General features: G+C 39.2%; 1 protein-coding gene across 2 annotated transcripts in view; it reads right to left on the bottom strand.

The window, feature by feature from the left end:
• The window catches only part of GALNT7 (polypeptide N-acetylgalactosaminyltransferase 7), a 72786-nt gene that overhangs the window by 34485 nt on the left and 20543 nt on the right, over positions 1–17758 (bottom strand). For both annotated transcript variants that reach the window (XM_051619187.1, XM_051619186.1), the window contains exon 2: positions 5774–6231. In XM_051619187.1, coding sequence (XP_051475147.1) covers positions 5774–6231 — 458 coding nt within the window. The remainder of the gene's footprint in view (positions 1–5773; positions 6232–17758) is intronic.

Here is a 17758-nt window from a genome sequence, read left to right as displayed (position 1 = left end):
AGCACATTTTGAGTCCTCAGGGCAATGTGGAGCTCAGCTGAAGACATAACTGCTTATAGGCCACCCTCTAACTGCAGCCACAACACACTGAAGTCCTAATGTCAAAAGAGAGGAGTCCAAATAACACCTTCTTTTGAAAATGGGAGCTATAAAGAAGTGAGTTGGCTTATGGAAGAGACAAACTAAGGGTAAAACATGTTCAAGGTAGCATGGAGCTTTTTTCGAGACTTCATATAAGAAACTGAGAGATTTTAACCATTAATCATAAAAAAGCCTAGCAGGAACTAGGGAATGCCAGCATAATTTAAAAACAGAGGCTTTTAGCAATAAGACGGACATTCTTTAAATGCACAGGGCAGTGTCCAAACAATGAAAACAGAAATGAACACTAAACTGGGCAAACTGCATGTAAAGAGTAAGACAGATTTTTAAAAAAAAGTTTGAGAAATCACTTACTGAAGTATAATAGCTACTATTGAAATATTTTTTAAAAAAACCACCACAAGTAGGATGCCTTCCAGAAAGTCTGCTGGGTTCATAGATGACCAAAAAGAAAAGAGACCACTTCGGAAACAGGAAAGCGAAATTAAGTATTTCCGTTCAATTCTTGGCAGTGACCAACAGCAGATACCAAGAGAAGGGAACAAAAACAGGGCAAACATACAGTTATCCTTCCCACTGTATGCTCCTCTCTTCAGCTACCTAAAGCTAAGGAACTTTGTAATTCAGAGATATCAGATACCTGCATGATAGCTTCTGCTGGATTCTTCTGCCACGAATAGCCTGGTAGCTTTTTAATTTTTTTAAATCAACCTAGTATTTCCAAAAGAACACAACACAAATTAACAAACTATTATGGCATATAATTATTGCTGACATCAGCCTTGTTATCAAACCAACAGAGGGAGGATAACATGACACCAATTTTTATAAAAGGGCCCTGGGGAGCTAAAGAATTGCAGACCACTAACTCTGACTTCTGCGTTGAAATATGATAGTAATAATAAAAATTAAGTAAACCATACACACAACTTTTGCAAAAGAAAGCCATGCCACAGAAGCATATTATCATCTTTTGAAGACATCAAAAACTATGTGGACACAGGTGAGCTTAGTAACAGAGTAACTGAATTTCCAAAGCCTTTTACAAGGTTCTTTGCTTTCTTCACAAGCACAGTTCTTCAAAGTATGGCAGGTAAGATGTAAGATCTCTTAGATTAATAACTGCCAAAGTGTAAAAACTGTCAATTCATTCAAATTTTTAAAGTAGGTTTGTGACTGTAGCAGTGTCAGTGTTGGTGCTGGGAGCCAAGCTGTCCACCTCCTCTTCCACGTCACTACAGAACAATAAAAAAAGTTCTTGGTAGCTGCAATTAAAACTACTATCAACACCTGCAGAATGATTCAAGGACACGACTGAGCAAATGAGCTGGTAGAAGAGCTCATGGCAAGTACAAATGTATGTATATGGAGTGTTAAGACCACTCTTAGTGCGCATACTTAGTCATAGACCTTAAATTTGGCTTACCACTCCAAAAAAGTATCTTGGAGTTAGATGTGGATAGCAATTTGAGCAGTTTAGCTCAGAGTTCATGAAAGGGCAAATAGAATGGTAGCAATAACAAAGAAAGAATACTAAACATTTATATAGTAGCTTGATGTAAATATTTCTGATATTCCCATATCACAGGGCAGCAGAGTAACAGATGTACATGGCAGTATCCAGGAGGAAAGGTTAAACAAACATCATATTCCTTAGCCTGGAAAAGTCATTGACTCAGGATGTCATTAACTCCAAGAGTATAAATGCATTTAAAAGACAAGCCCGTGCACAGAAAAAAAGGTCTATGAAGCATGACAATCCTCTTGCAATTTTTGGCTCAAGTGTCTAGCCTTCTGCTTGCCAGGAATGAAATATAGTTGATTCTTGTATGCTTTCTCCCAAGCGTGTTATCATCCAGAGCTAGAGACAAGACTGTCAAAAAATCTGATCTCTGGTCAGACTCAGTATAGCTGTATTTTTAAAAATTAGTTTTATTTTAAAATACTATGGATAAGTGGCTCATTATGCTGGAGAAACAACTCAGTTCTTGTTCTCCCTAGCAGCAATTCTCTTCAGTCACAATTTTTTTGGGGAGGACACACCTTGATACCTGACAGCATTCATTCTCATATCTAGGTCCATTTTCTATTTCCCTAGCATGGTATATTTATATTGAATCCAAGTTCATCCAGAAAACTTTATTACCCTTTTTTTACTGCAGCAGCTCTACCGCTGTGTAAACTCCCGATCACACACACACACACAAATAATCAAGGGAGCAATCAAATTAATATTCTTCTTCCCTAAAGCCAACATTAGTTGTAATCACAGATCTTCTAGGAGTAAGGGACAACAAGTAAAAATCAATATCAATGACTACTCTTAAAAGTAAAAGGCTGCCACCTATCATGATAATAAAAGATCAAAAAAATTGTAAAAATAATCAAGTTTTAAGAAAAAAAAAGTTTTCTTCCAGCAACTGTACAGAGGTTTTTGACAGGGCCTGCTAAATCCGGTCTACTTCTTTGCAACTAGAAATAACATGGAAAAGATGTACTGCTCCACCTAAGACCAGTTTATGCCCCCCCTGCCCTGGCCCTCTTTCAGAGTGCTGAAAGGCTGCAGTGAGACGATGCCATCTTTGACATTTTGTACACTGACTTTTACGTATCCTCATACATTCTCAATTTTGTTTAACCAGCCCTATGAATTGCTGTATTGTTGTACCAACAGAGGTGTTTGGCTTCAACTTTGAAATAGATTGGTTAGAACCCCTAAGGTAAGAGTATGCTATACTGGCAAACAAACCTCAACTTGCCATCCAACGTTATTCTGCTCTACAGGGTGCAGCATGAGTTAAGACTTTTTACAGTAACTGCAACTGCCCAGAATAACCATCAAAGTTCTTACTGAATCGGTGAAGGCAGCTGGCAAATTTTGTTGGACACTTTGCCAAAATGAAATCTAAACATCACAGGATTGACTCCCTTTTTATTGGCATTTCTTCCCTCTTCTCCCAGCAGCAGAGACAAGCCTTAAGGCTATGTGGCTTTTATGCTGAGAGAGACAGCTCTTGCAGTGCTATTTCACTCCAGTTAGCAGTGCTTGGGAAAGCATTTGGCATACTCCACTGAACAAACCTAAATGCTTAAGGTGATGCTTAAAAATTTTGATGCTTAAAGCAAAACAAGGCTGAGGGGACATCTACCTGAATTTAAATGTCTTTGAATGAATAACCCAGTCCTTGCCTGAAAGATATTCTTCAATCAGAAATGCCAAGATATCATTAACAAAAAAAAGATTATTATATTGCTCTTCAGTAGAATTAAACTGAATGTTGACCAGCTTTATCAACCAGAATGACTTCTAGACTTTTTAAACAGATCAATGGGAAGAAACCAAATGGTGCATCCAACAGGCAACCTGCTACCTTTTGTTGCACTTCTTGCCAGTATAGGAGGTTAAGCAGGAAAGCGAGTATGTAGATACCTGAAAACTTATAGCAATATCCACCAGCCTTACATTGCTTCCTCTCTCCTCTGCTGTTCCCAGGACACACATGGAAGTTACAATAAACCTTTTTATCTTATTTAGGGCAATTATAAATATCCCAAGTATTCATTATATAAAATATTTGATATGAAGTTGTCTTGAAGATGCCTTAAGTAATAAAACCTAACTTTGATTTGAGCTGCCGGCTTTGACCTTCATGGCAAACTTCTCTGCATGTGCACTTGGAGGAAACTTTCTAAAATTCATCACCTCTGCTCTGGTTTGTCACATGGCTGTTCCTCCTGTTCCTCAAAGTATTTAATTTTTATTAGGGAGTTTCTATTTGTTATGCTCCTTCAGAACAGAAGTAAAAACAAACTTGGAGTCTATGCCAAAAACACTTCAGGAAGCTATAGGTTCAGAACTATTTGGCAGATCCATATGCTCTCCCACCTTGGGAGAAACGGAGGGGAGGGAGTACTTGAGCTCTTGCTGCCTAAGATAAGGCTACTAGGCTGGGCTTGGGCAGCCAGTCCCACCTGCACGCCATGTGCTGCTGTTTCTGCTTTGTTGTCCTTGTGGAGCAGAGGGCTAGGAGGGGACCATGCTTCTACCTCCCTCCCACTCTCTCTCTTTAGAAGGCAGGGCCCAAGTGAGCTCTGTAAACATGAACTTCTGGCATCAGCTCCTCTCTGCTCAGTTAATCACAACACTCAGTGGGGAAAAGGTTTTTCTATTCCTTAGTCCTGTTGCCTCCAAAAAACAGGGGCCCCAGTGGCTGTAAATGTCTCAGCAGAAGTAGCCATGTCTAGGGAATCAACTCCTAAAAGAAAAACACAGGTTACCCAGGCTGTTTCTTCCACTTACAGAAAAATCTCTTTAGTGCAGAGGTCCTACTGCCGACCCTAGTGGAGAAAGAAAACTGAAACCAACACCAGGAGAGCCAACACTTCATTGCCACCGGCAGTGAACAGGCTTGGACCTCTACTCTGACCGTCAGCAGGTGGAAACCTTCAATAAGTGATCTGAGGAACACGGCACAATGGAAGGAGAAGGCAGTACTCTGTGCACTTTCTGTGAGTACACATCAGGTAGTACATTCAAGCAGCTGTTCATACACAGACATGAGTCAGGCTCACAGCTGGCCAGCTCTCTCCTACCTCGTAAAATGGAAAAACACGCCCAATAAAAGGGCCACAGGAGAGCCTCAGCAACCAGCCAGTGACCAATCAAACAGATCAACTGCCACAGCTGGAAACATAACCCAGAAGTTGGCACCCAATCCAGAGATTAGCACAGCTCCATTGCTAGGGATGAGGGGAAAATGAAAACAGGTAAGTACTTAATTTCATATCAAAATTAATTTGCCCTCCCCTCCAATTGCAAAAAAACCCAACCCAAACAAAACAATGCTGCAACCAAAACAACACACCAAAACAACCCTACCAATTAGTTTGCTAAGATATCTGTCTAGCTGATATTTAACATGCAAAATTTTATCAAATGTAGATTATCTTGAGTGTAAATATGGCTCAAACATACACCAAAGATCAGAACAGCCTATATATATCTGTTAGTAATCACTGAGCACATGTTAATAACAACTTCAACACCAAATCAGACACCCTCCTGGTAAATAATGTTTTTTCTAAGGCTGCTTCCTCCTTTATGACAAATGCAATGAGAAACTTTTAGAAGACTACTATTCTGTCAGCTCCAAACACCACTATAGCAGATCTATATTTCAGTAATCCATGTAATTAAGCAAAGCTGTTTAAAGGGAACATTTAATTGTTTCTATCCCCAGTATTTACTTATTTAGCTTTAATCTTTAAAGCACCAAGGTGAATCCAAAACTGAATAAATTAACCAGTATAGGAAATTCTGCAGAAAATAATAAAGACAATATTTCTTTTTTGAAACCAAATCTGAAGAAGTTATGGATTAAGAAGATACGACAATGAATACAGGGGCTGGACCTGGAACATGCAAACACATGTGATTAGACACTAAAATGGATTACTTTAAAGAGAAATCAATATAGACAAAGTATTCATGAAAGGAATCATTGCAACAGCATTAAGAATAATATATTTAAACATTTGGCATAGTACAACACTCCTGCCTGTCAGGACAAGAAACCAAAAGTATTTAGCTTAAGCATATTATTTTAAGCATCAATTAAGATATATGGAAAGAAAATAATAAAATAAAACTTGAATAAAAAAGTTTGCTTACTCTTCTTGACGCAAGTCATTAACACTCCGATCTAGTGAGATCATATCACTGGCCACCATATTAAAACCAAACTCTTTAATGCTGGCTTGAATGGATTCTTTGTAATCTGGTCCTAAAACATATGGCTTCGCTTCCTCTCCAGGGCCACCAACAACGCCAGGAGGCTCAGGCTCTTTGGGTTCAAAGTTACCAAGGACTCCAGGTCGTAAAACAGGATCTCTGTATACAAATGTCTGAGGCTTAAATGTGAGATACTGCCTCTGGATGATGTTTTGTTGTTTGTTATCACCATCACCGTGATGATTTAGTTCATTTTTGGCCTTATTTTTCCTTCGAATGGATTCTAAGTCCACTTCCACACCTTCCACATGAGGCCAAGGTACCACAGGTTTGAACTTCTCATTTCCCAGTTCACGGTCTCCTTTGTTTGGCATGGGTCTGTTGGCTTCTTTGTCATCCTATATATATATATACAGAGAAACAGCAGGAAATTATATAAGTTAATGACCCTTTATTTAAATCCAGTACTTTAATGCATTGAACATGAACACTGAATATATGTTAAGCAAGAAGAGCAAAGTCTCTGTTAAGGGGCTCAGAGAACACTTATTTCTAAAGCAACTGGCTGCTGGAGAACACCACCAGCTGTTGTCCACACTTGCCTTCCTTGGTCAGTAGGACCCAGAAATGGCCTAACACCCAAAGCATTCTCAAAGATCAAATACCCATATAGGTCATATGTTAACTTGGACATATTTAAGGCTGCACATCAAACCAATGTGCAGGGAGCACCGACAGAGCATTTTACGGAGGAGAAGGTGGTATGGAGACAGACAACACAGGAGCATGGTGTCCTTGGGGCCACTCTCAGACACAGGGTGCTTCTGAGGCTACATACACCGGCTGCCAAGACCTCTCCAGGGTCTCAGTGGCTGCTAGACAAAGCCTCAATATGCTCCTGTGCTGGGAAAGACTGCAGTAACTACTTGTCATCTGGCATGCACATCTGCCACAGCCTCAGGCCACACCTAATCCCTACCCTTCATCCCCCTGACACGCTCCCACCAAGTATTAGCTCCTCTGATACAAGAGTAGCACTGCTTATTTAGAACCATGAGGTAAGCTGAAGGCACTGGGGACAGCAGGCAAAAATGAGATGCTGCCCTGATCTGATCTGCTGCACAGCCACACAGATGGACCTGCCTGGGGAAGTGGTGCTGGGGCTGATGAGAGATGCCACTGGCAGCAAGACCTCTTACATCCTTGTTTGAAACAGCTCTACCATTTTAGAGCACTCCTCCCTGCCTTCTCACCAAGAGATCAGAAGCTCTGAGAGAAAAGGCTGGGATTTTGAAAACCACTCAGCATTTTCAGTGATCAGCAAGGTTGACAGGGTTAGAACAAGAGCGGGTGATTTTGGAAGAAACAGGACAAGCAGGCTCTGAAGTGTCTGCGTATGAAATCTCCAGAGTACAACAGCCCTACCCATGAGTGACTCCCAGAACATACAGTCATCGCTTTTTCCAATACCGTCCAAGAGGACAGCAGGAAAACATTGCTGAAAGCTCAGATTACCTGCGAAAATTGTCTATTTGTAAACAGGACTGATGTTAGACCACACCAAAGTCCACAGAGAACAATATACACATTTTAGCAATGTCTCACTATCTATTCACAAATAAAGAATGAAACAAAACATTAAGATCAGAAGCATGTCACCTATTCAAACCTGCTGGAAGGACAGCTTCACAGTTACATCAGGTTTCTCAGAGGCTCATCCAATCACACCCCAAATACCTTCAGTTGCTCTGAACAACCTGTTTCAGTTGCTTAACCAGTCTCACAGGGAAGGTATTTTTCTTCATACCTCAGCAGAAGTTTCCCATGTTGCATCTTGTGATGATTGCCTCCTGCCCTTTCAGAGTGCACCCCTCAGAAGATTTTATTTCCGTTTTCTCTGTAATCTCACTTTTGAGGATGAAAAGATGCAATTAGATTCCCCACTAGACTTTTCTCCTGCCAAACCAAGCTGAGCTCTTTTACCCTTTCCATGACTACGTCACATGCTGCAGCCCTCTCACTTCCTTGGCAGGTCTTTGCTAGGTCCTCTCCATTTGTTAACATCTCTCACGTGCTGGGCAGTGCAGGAAAAGAAACCAGATACAGTGCTTCAGACACAGGCTTGCTAATGCTATGTGCAGGGAAACAAAGCACATCCCTCTGCTTGGTGGCTAAGCTCTTCCTGGTATAAGCCATTAAGCAGTCTCCTTTTACTGCAGCAAGGCCACAGTGCTGACTCATGTCTGTGTTTAACTTAAACCACATGCTATTCACTACTACACTACAGTATTTTCTTCACATATCATTCTCCATAACACCACTTCAGAAATTCAGAAAAATCCAGTATAAATTCAATGCAATAAAACTTTATTCAAGAAACTTTCTGACCTCTCTGCTTGTTCTAGTTTAAACAGGGAAGACATACAAAATGCAGAAGTGTTACATTACTCTGGTCTTCCATGACTGTTCTTTGAGGAACTCGAAAGCCAGTGTGAGAAAGGGAAGCATAAGGGCATGTGGAAAGACACATTCCGCAAGGAGGTAGAAGGCTGCCATGGATCTAAATAGAGTCCTGAGAGGACTTTTGAAGGGAGCATCATCTCACACTTACCCCAGGAATCAGAAGGAAGGCTTTGCCACTCAACTGTCAGAACACTGCTGAGCAATCAGCTCTTACCGACTCGCATCCAATTCCTGCTCCCAGTGCGGAGACAGCTGTACAAGCCAACAAATGGTGAGCATCATCATGAAGGATGCTTAAAGAGAGCATCATTTTGAATGCATAAAATTTTGAGGCATTCATGTCTTCGGTAATATTTAGTTCTGGTCTGCATTTCAAAAGGAGTTAGAGAAGGTACAGAATATGGCAACCAGAACAAAGGCAAAGGCAGTGAGATGCCTTGATGAAAGAGCAGAAAGGCTAGCCTTTAATCTTAAAATCCTGCAGTCTGGAGGTGTGATGGCTGAGGGGTATACAACCGAAGTTTAGAAAATCATTAAGGTGATAGATAAGGGTAATGGAAACCCACTGTTTACCCTAAATACAAGAACTGGAGACACTTGACAAAACTGATAGGAAATCAACCATAAAATGGTCTTTGTAAAGTAATCTTGGGTTATGCTGCACAGAAGGCTGTGGAGAGAGATAGTACAAACAGTTGAAAAAGGGGTGAGACAACATGATTGGTGACAGGTTCATAAGCGGACTGTAAAAGTGGTAGGAAGTACCTTCTAAAAACTGAAATTTAACAGCTGTGGATACTGGAAAGGTCCAAAGGGAGCATACAAAGCAGCCAGATTTATGTGTTGCCACTCTCTGACACTATTCTGGATCACAAGTCTCAATTAGGCAGTAATCTCTTATGCCCCCGGTCTATATGAAATTAAATACCCTTTCATTCACTTCTATCACTTATGAAAGTTATGAGCTTCCACTTAGCCTGTTCCCCAACTGAACTATAAGACTTCTCAAAGTATTTTTTTAAATTTTGCTATTGTCAGAACTATGATTTATCCTCTATTACAGTTAGCCTCATTATAACTGTTATGCACAATTTGCATTATAATTAATTTATCTCCTGTTCCCTCCCAGACATTAAATATATTCCCTTTTTGCAGGCCTGGGAAAATAGTGCATAAACAAACAAAATAATACCCAAACATAGAGACACAGCCATTCATCTCTTTCCTCCAATTTTTACGTACCTAGGACAAGTATGATGGAAAGCATTTTTTGTGGGTTAACTCCCTGCAGACAGCTCAGTACCACACAGCTGCTCACTATCCCCCCTCCACCCCTGGTCAGAAATCTAAAACACAGTATCACACGGGATGCTATGAAGAAAATTAACTGTCTCAGCATTTTATGGGCATTTTTACAAAAATAAGGAACTAGCATCATCTAAGTGCATGGTGCAGATCACAGCTCCTGGAGGTTATTAACTTCTCAAGAGATAACTGAGACAAAGGTTTTTCAAACACTGGAAAAAAGCAAAGTCAAACCACAGTAAAAGAACTATTTTAGTCATCATGTAAGTTAAAATGTCTTAGGAACTTCTAGAGCTTTTTTGCTTTTATGAATTACAAGTTCCCCCCTCCTTTTTTAAAAAGAGAAATATTTAAAGACATATTAAAAAAACCTGAAATAATTTTTGAACAATGTGCCTCACTGATTAAAAGTTTTCCTCAGCTAAAAATGTAGTATCCAAGTTCTTAAAGATTCATACAACACTGACAGTCAAACTGGAAGGCATGTATATTAAAAAAACCCAAGCCACAATAACCTTTCTACAGTGGAAAAAGAAGATAGTCCTAAAATTCTTTTAAAAACTTTGCAAGAGACAATGATTGACAACAAGGAGAAGGGAAGACTTTTAAGAAGTGAGCATGACATACATCTGAACACTTTCAGGCTATCAAAAAATGAGGAGAGAGAAGCAAAAAATCTGTGAATTCTCTCATATCTAAAGACAAAAAAACAGAATCTCACTACATCTTTATAAGGACACATAATAAGCTGTTTGCACAAAGTACTACAAATATTTTAATTTTTTTTTCTAAAGGGCTAGACCTAAGATTTCCTGCCAGTTTTTCTAGCTCCAGGTCAGTGCATGCTGCTTTAGCTTCTAAATATTCTTTTCACTCCTTAGGGAATTATGTATGAGTCACTGCAATGGGCGTTGCAGAAACAGTGAGATGATATAAATACAGTCAATCTCTGACTTGTATAAAAATAGGAGGTATTTGGTGATTTTTTTTTTAATTATTATTATTATTTTTTGCAAATTAGATTCTTCTCATTTGCAAAAGAAAGGAGTGCAATAAAAGGTATAGGGAACATAACTGTATCTCTTCGGAAAAGTTTCTAAATCATACAAAGTAAAAGAGAGAGCTTCATAGAGCTGCAAGACTGGTCAACTGGTAGGAGGGTTGGAGTTGTAGCTGGTAATAAAACTGCAAATGTCAATGTTGCACAATCTGTTTTTCTTTAGTCAACCAGTTCAAGACTGGCAACTCCCTAAAACACCCTATGAAATAATGTCTGAAGTACAAATTGCTGTTAAAAAAAGTGGATTTGCTTGATTTCTAAAATGGAAGATTATCATGCTGAAAAAAAGTTTGCTAATTCAAAGCAACATCTGTAAAAGGAACTTGCTTATCTAGGTAAGTCGGTGAGGCACAAAGAATGAAAAGGGGAATAATTTAGTAGAATCCAGTAGTATTCTCATTACACAAGGATGCAAAAATAAATTTATAAAAGAAGCATTTTGAATAGAGCCTCTGTCACAGACACTAACAAAGACCACATGGCTATCAGTTTAGCAATGATTTCAACATATTTAAAGTATTTTGCTTTGTTAGCCACAACTTAATGCAGTCACACTCCTAGTGTGAGGATTGTTTTAATTTATTCAGTTACCTGGTTAAAAAAAATAATAAAAGAAAGACTACAAGCTGAATTCATAGATTGCCTTGTCGACTAGACTCATGCTGTGAAGATACTAAAATAATGCCTGTTCTCAGCCGAGCTTCTAGAATGATTCTCTTCTATCAGCTAATAAGAGAAAATAACCCAACATGTAGTATATTTTGGGTTGCTTTGAATCATTATGTGTAGGTCTTACCAGGTTACAGTTCAGAGCACAGATGGAAAAAATAAAGTGCCACACAGAATTACTTAGTTCTGCAACTATTTTTATGCCTTGTGATGGAAAAAGAATCCATAACACTCTTATGACCAAAAATCTGGATGACTTTACAGTATACAGGATCAAACACAGACAAAAGGGAAAATCAACACATCCAACAATGTACTTTTGGACATATTTCACTCTAGATACACACTAATTTCAAAATAAATAAAATAAGCAACAATTCCCATAACATAGTTGGCTGACTGTCAAAGAGGCCCCATAAGATTGGACACCTTCTACTTCCACCACCCATGGTAACCTCCATATGAGCAATCAAAAGTCCTAGTTAGTGCAGGACCAGGTGCAGAGAGGAAAGCAAAACCAAGAGAACACACAGCTGGAAAAATACAGCTTCTCAAACATATCAGAAAATAAGTAAAAAAAATAATACAAAAAATGCCCTTCGTAATCATAACACTTTTTGCACAAAAAAGTCTGCTTTAAGCTTCCCATGCAGCACTGCTTTCGAGTCATATTTTTTAAAACGTTCCTTCAAACAATTTCATCACAAAGCAACTGCATTGACTTGAACAAGGGCAGAAGTTGGACCAGAAAAAATTCCTTTGTCAAATATGAGCAGTGGCATTCAAGCTCAAAAGGGGCATTTGCTGTCACAGTGCCTGGGCAAAACTCTCTTTCTTTGGCATCTTCTCTCAGGATACTTCAGAGGCACTGTACAGGTGATGGAGTGCACACTTAAGCACTCGGTAGCTCCTACAGGGACTTGTAAAACTTGCACAAACTTACAACGGAGCATTTATGGGAACTGCAGAAACACAGAGAGAAACACAATTTCATACTAAATTATAGAAAAGTTCTGAAGTTTAAAAATAAATGTTTGTAAAAAATAACAGATTACTAAATCACTGTAATTTCATGCTTTGTGTAACACAAGGGAAAAAAATATACTGTTGGTATTTGTCACCACCACTTCCAGGAACACCTACGTCTGTAAGTTATGTTCTTATATACTTATCATTGCCTTCAATTTTGACAGATATACTGACAACATAAAAGTCCATGATGCAACCAATGCCATCCCTCCATAGTGCATTTTTGCCCCATTAAGCATTCTAGAGGAAACAAAACATACTTAAACAAGACCTAAATCATATATATTAGCACTAAAGCTGCGCAAGTTGTGTTACACCAACCCAGAATAAGTTATGGTAGACAGAACTTACATGACTACAGTTTTGTACCACAAACACATTACTGTGATGGCATACCCAAAGAGCAAGTAATTCTAGCTGACAACAACTACAGTCTACTTTTCAAAGTGTTCAACACAGGACTTGGTCAGAAGCTACTTAAGAGCCATAAAGAAAACTCCAAACAATTAAAAAGAACTTTTAAAAATTAGCCATCATTATATGCATGGTTTATATACATGTTCATTAAAAAATACATAAATCTGAAGTGTAACTGAGGTGCAAGGGCCTTAAGGAGCTTTGAAGAAATGCATTTTCAGCAGTAGTTTTATACTGCTGTGTATTGTACTCCCACCTACATCTGAAGAATGAAAAGTAAAATCTTGCATTTTTTTTCTTATTTAAAAGAAGCAAGGCAACTTGCCCTTACATCTGCTTCAGCTGTGAATTTGATGGATACTACTGCACTATTCATTGCCCTGCACCATCCATTACCCAGCCTGCTTTTTCTTGTTCTCTTTTTTCCCAGTTTCTGAGTATCTCAAGAAGGAACCTGTAATAAAACTGCTCATCAGCAGCATGGAGAAGCATTCCTTATGTCCCATCTGATAAGGCAAAACAGGAGAATCACTAGTATTTACATTTCTATAGTTACAGAAGTAACTTAATTTTCAATAGATACCAGCAGACCACAGTCACTATTGTTTTGGTTTTTTTTTTTTCAATGGGCAGAGTTAATATAAGTAGCAATATCGTTGAGACCCAAAATCACCTGAGTTAGCTGACACAAAAGAACTTAGGGGAGCACAATGAGTAACTTTGTTCTATCTTGGAGCTGACATTCCTGAAATTTGAGAGCACTGCTTATGGAAAAGCAAGCAGCATGTTCAAAAATATAAAGGGCACATAATAAAGGAGAGGAACTGTTTGTAAATCTGTGAATTTGACACCAGCTCGATGTTCTGCTACTATGAAGTTTGACACAATTTATCATTCCAGTTCTGAGTGACTTGCATTAATCTATGTGAGTCTCTGTATCGCTGATTAAAAAAAAAAAAAAAAGGTCAAAACAACTTCACATTACCTAGTAATGAGTCTAAAAACTGACAATATTCACTAACATTTGAGGTCATCTCTGCTGATGTTTGAACCTGTGAGTGGAAGAAAAGCACTGAGGAAGATATGATACAGTTCCTCACATGTATTTTATTTTATTTTTTAAAAGCTTGCTGTTGATGCAAGTGTTCCCTGGGCAAAAAGACCAACTAGCCTTTCCTGTCTGCTTGGATTTTACTGAAGATACTGTCTACTTCATCACAGCAGAAGCATTCATCTAGGACAGTGACTTCAGGCTATTGCTGTATACTGCCACATTCTGCAGCCAACATCTCACAAGGTCATTGCATATGAAGTTGTATTAAGTTATGGAAGCCCTCAGGTAACAAGTCATATGGAGATGGCCTCTGCCTCATGTCCTTCCCTTTCTTTGGTGGTGAATAAATTTCTAATAATGCAAGAATACTTTTTTTTCAGCTGAAATAACCTGGTTGCCCAGCTATTTGCCTAAGAGGGGAATACTGCAAATCCCAAATTTCCCTGTTTACCTGCAGAGTACCTTGCTTATATATCCACCTTCAGATGAATCAGCATGACACACGTCTAAGCATCCCATTTAAATTACTTCTGTTGTGGTATTGTCTTTCACTTGCAAAGGGAATGTCATCCTCTTTGGCCTTGCTGAACATGTATCACCTAAACTCCTGCAGAACAATGTAATCCTGTCACAAGTGCCAGTTCACCTTGTACTACTCTACTCCCTCTGTCCTTGCTCCTTCACCCCCTCTTCCAATGTCCCTTCTTCCTCACAACCTACTGCTGTGCATGTCCCTTCTCCTGAAGGAGTCTGCATTTTCTGTACATTTAATGGCCACACTCACACGCATCTGATGCAGCCTGAACGACTGACTTCCTTTGCTTAGCAAAGTTCAGTTACCTTCAACAAAACCAGAGACTACCAGGAGACGTGGCCCAAGAGTGCTTCATGCCAGATAGTCTCTCATTGGAGATGCCACTGACCACCCAAAACTTGCAAACTTCTGTCTCTCTGATCTCCAGTGAGGTTTATGAGTACAAAAAAGACAGTGAGAACATGTCCTGTACCTGACCTACCTATCTTACATGGTGCCTCCTTTGGAGAGGTGCAGTACTTCTGGAACTCCTGTCCAACAGTCAGTTTCACAATTGCAAGTTACAAATTACAAAAAAGCAAGTAAAAATAAAGACACTGAGTGCTTCAGAACAAATTACTGTAAAAAACAGCAGTCTTTTATTGTCCTCATTTTTATTGGCACGTTAAGTGTTTCGGGAATATTGAACCAGCTGTTATAAGCCTTCCAACCTGCCTTGCTGCCCGAGATTCAACTCTTCCTCAGTGTTCACACGTTATCCTTCCATTCCTGGTACGGTCATAGTTTATTGTCCCATACTGCCTCAGTCCCATCTGTAGCTCAATAGTTACACTGCGTTACAGAAGTCTGGCCAGAGATCCCCTTCACTCAAAGCCTTGATTTAAGATATGCTTGAGAAACTTGTGAGGTAACCACAAGCAATGCACCTCTCCCTGAGGCTCTGGAGACCACCAGACAATCTGGGATAGTAATTAAGGATATCTAAAATAGGAAGACTCAGATAAATACCTGAATAAAGAGATATCAAAGAAAACTCTGCTTAACTTTGTAACTTAAGGCTAGTTTCAAAGCAGACAAATCAGCCTCTTATCATTAAGATTACAATAATTTTCAAGTAACACAAATACTCTTAAACTAAATCATAAATGAAGCTGCTGTTTACCTAATTTGATGCTATCTTTCAGTCTCTCTGATGTTGTAGAAATGGGAAGATGTTGGCACTAGTAGCCTGTGCAATAAAAAAACCCAAACAAACCCCATTTGTAACTCTTTGCAGAACAGAAAGTTGTTTGAGGACCCTGGATAAGACAGAAGTATGATCCAGAGCCTCCTAGATCCTCGCCTTACAGACAGTGCAACAAAGATGACAGAAAAGCTTTTAACCTCAGAATAGAAGACTAGATTACAAGTTTACTACAACTAGAATAATCAACATTTTCAGTAGAAGAAAGCCAAAGTGATCAAGTGGGATAGAACATAAGCAAAACTTGCATTTATGCTCCTATCGCCCTACACAGTGCATCTTTTCAGCTGTGTTTTTGCTTCTTGTTTATTAAGTGGCTTTCTCTGTTGTACTGAAGTGGAATTCTTCTGGTCCTTAAGGAACCAGAAATCACAAGAGACAAGATGCTTTCTTTGCCTGCCAAGAAGGTTGCCTGCACTGTTCCTGGCCCGCTCTTCTTAATGGAACATGACACAAACTGAGAAAAGACCAAAACTGTACATCATACAAAGTTAGTCAGTTTAGGTTAAGTACTTAAGACAGGTCTAATCAAGCACAAGCTGACTCAGAGACCATGACTAAACTTTTAAGAGTCTGCCATCAATTGCTTTTCAAATATAACCTTTCTTCTTTCTCTGCACAACAGACCAATTTCTATGTCCTGCAACCTACATTACCATGAGCATGTATTTAGCATGGGTATTTCACCTGCAAACTTCTGTAGACCATCATCCACAGCAGTTTATTCTCAGAGACTGCAGTGACTCAGACCTCCAAGCCAACAAAGAAGCACCTGTTCAGTACATTTACCCTCAAATGCACCATATGGGTTGCTATACCACAGATGAGATTTTTAATTAAAAAAAAAAAAAAAACACACCAAACTTGTATGCCAGTTGACTCAATTCATGCTAAATTCAGCCATTTAAAATAATTGTAATTCAGTTATTCTGAATGCTGTTATGATAAAAACCAAACCCCATGAAGAGGCCAAAGAGCAAGGAGAGCACCAAGCCCTGAGGCACAGTTATCATTCAAAACCCCCACCAGAGAGAAAACCTGTGCCAAGCAAGCAAAGCCCACCAGACCAAAACAAAGTCTCATTTCCTGTCTAGTCTTGGGAGTGGAGACTCAACGGAACAAATCACTTTCACTTTTTCCTTCTTTTCCTGAAGCAATTCTCCACCTGAAGTGCTGGGAGATGTCAAGTTACATCGACTCACAGACAGCGCAACACTTACTGCATAGAAAGTTATACCTCGTTTTCTCTTAAGAAACTTACTGAAAGTAATTATTTTTCAACTTCTCAACCTGGAAGCAATCCATGGGGTACCCTGCTGTGCCAGAGCTTCAGCAAGGTGATTTGCTCCTTAAGCAAATGTGCCAGCTGCTGTAGGTATTGCAGAAGGAGCAAAGCAGTAGATGAACTAAGGCATTTCTAAGCAAAAAGTGCAACAAAGTGGCTTCTAGGGACACAGCCAACCCCAAAAAACATTTAAGCAGATGAAAGCTGTGGGAATCTCCAAATGCCCTGAATTCTGGCTGGCTCTAATCAATATTATCTCTCATTTCTGTAAACATTTGCTGTTATGTATTTTGTTCCAATGCAACCTTCTGTTCTGCTTTTAATTTCACTCAAATTGTTTACAGTGCTTGGATTAAGATGATGCCATTTCTTACTCTATTCTAGAGGGGCAAAAGGAGGAGGCAAAATTTTTTTCTGACTCTTTCTTTTGGACAAAAGCTGAATACCAGGAAAACCCTTTTGAAAAAACAGATTGCAGGAAATGCAGTATTTTTCCCTCCTGTCTCCCCCCTCTAAGGGAGTACCACAGTTGTACATGGCTACATAGCTCACAGCAACGTTACACATTCAATCAGACTTTGAAAACAGGGCTGAATTGCTCACCTAACATCTAGAAAATGGTAAAATTATCAACAAAAAATGAAAACGTACCTCTGCCCTTCAACTTGCATACAAGGGCTTCAGAGTCAAGTATTAGATGCATTTCTCCATTGTCTCTAAGCCTTTCCCAAGAGCCATGTGTTTGGAAAACATAATATAGAACAACTCAGGACCATAAGATAAAGTTTTCCAAAGCAGACTGATAACCAGAAATCAATTTTTTGTTAATAGAAAAACAGATTTTTCAAGTCAAGAGCAGCAAACC

Source organism: Apus apus, chromosome 4 (assembly GCF_020740795.1).
Source record: "Apus apus isolate bApuApu2 chromosome 4, bApuApu2.pri.cur, whole genome shotgun sequence".
NCBI classification, from domain to species: domain Eukaryota; kingdom Metazoa; phylum Chordata; class Aves; order Apodiformes; family Apodidae; genus Apus; species Apus apus.
This window is presented reverse-complemented; position numbering and strand designations above follow the sequence as displayed.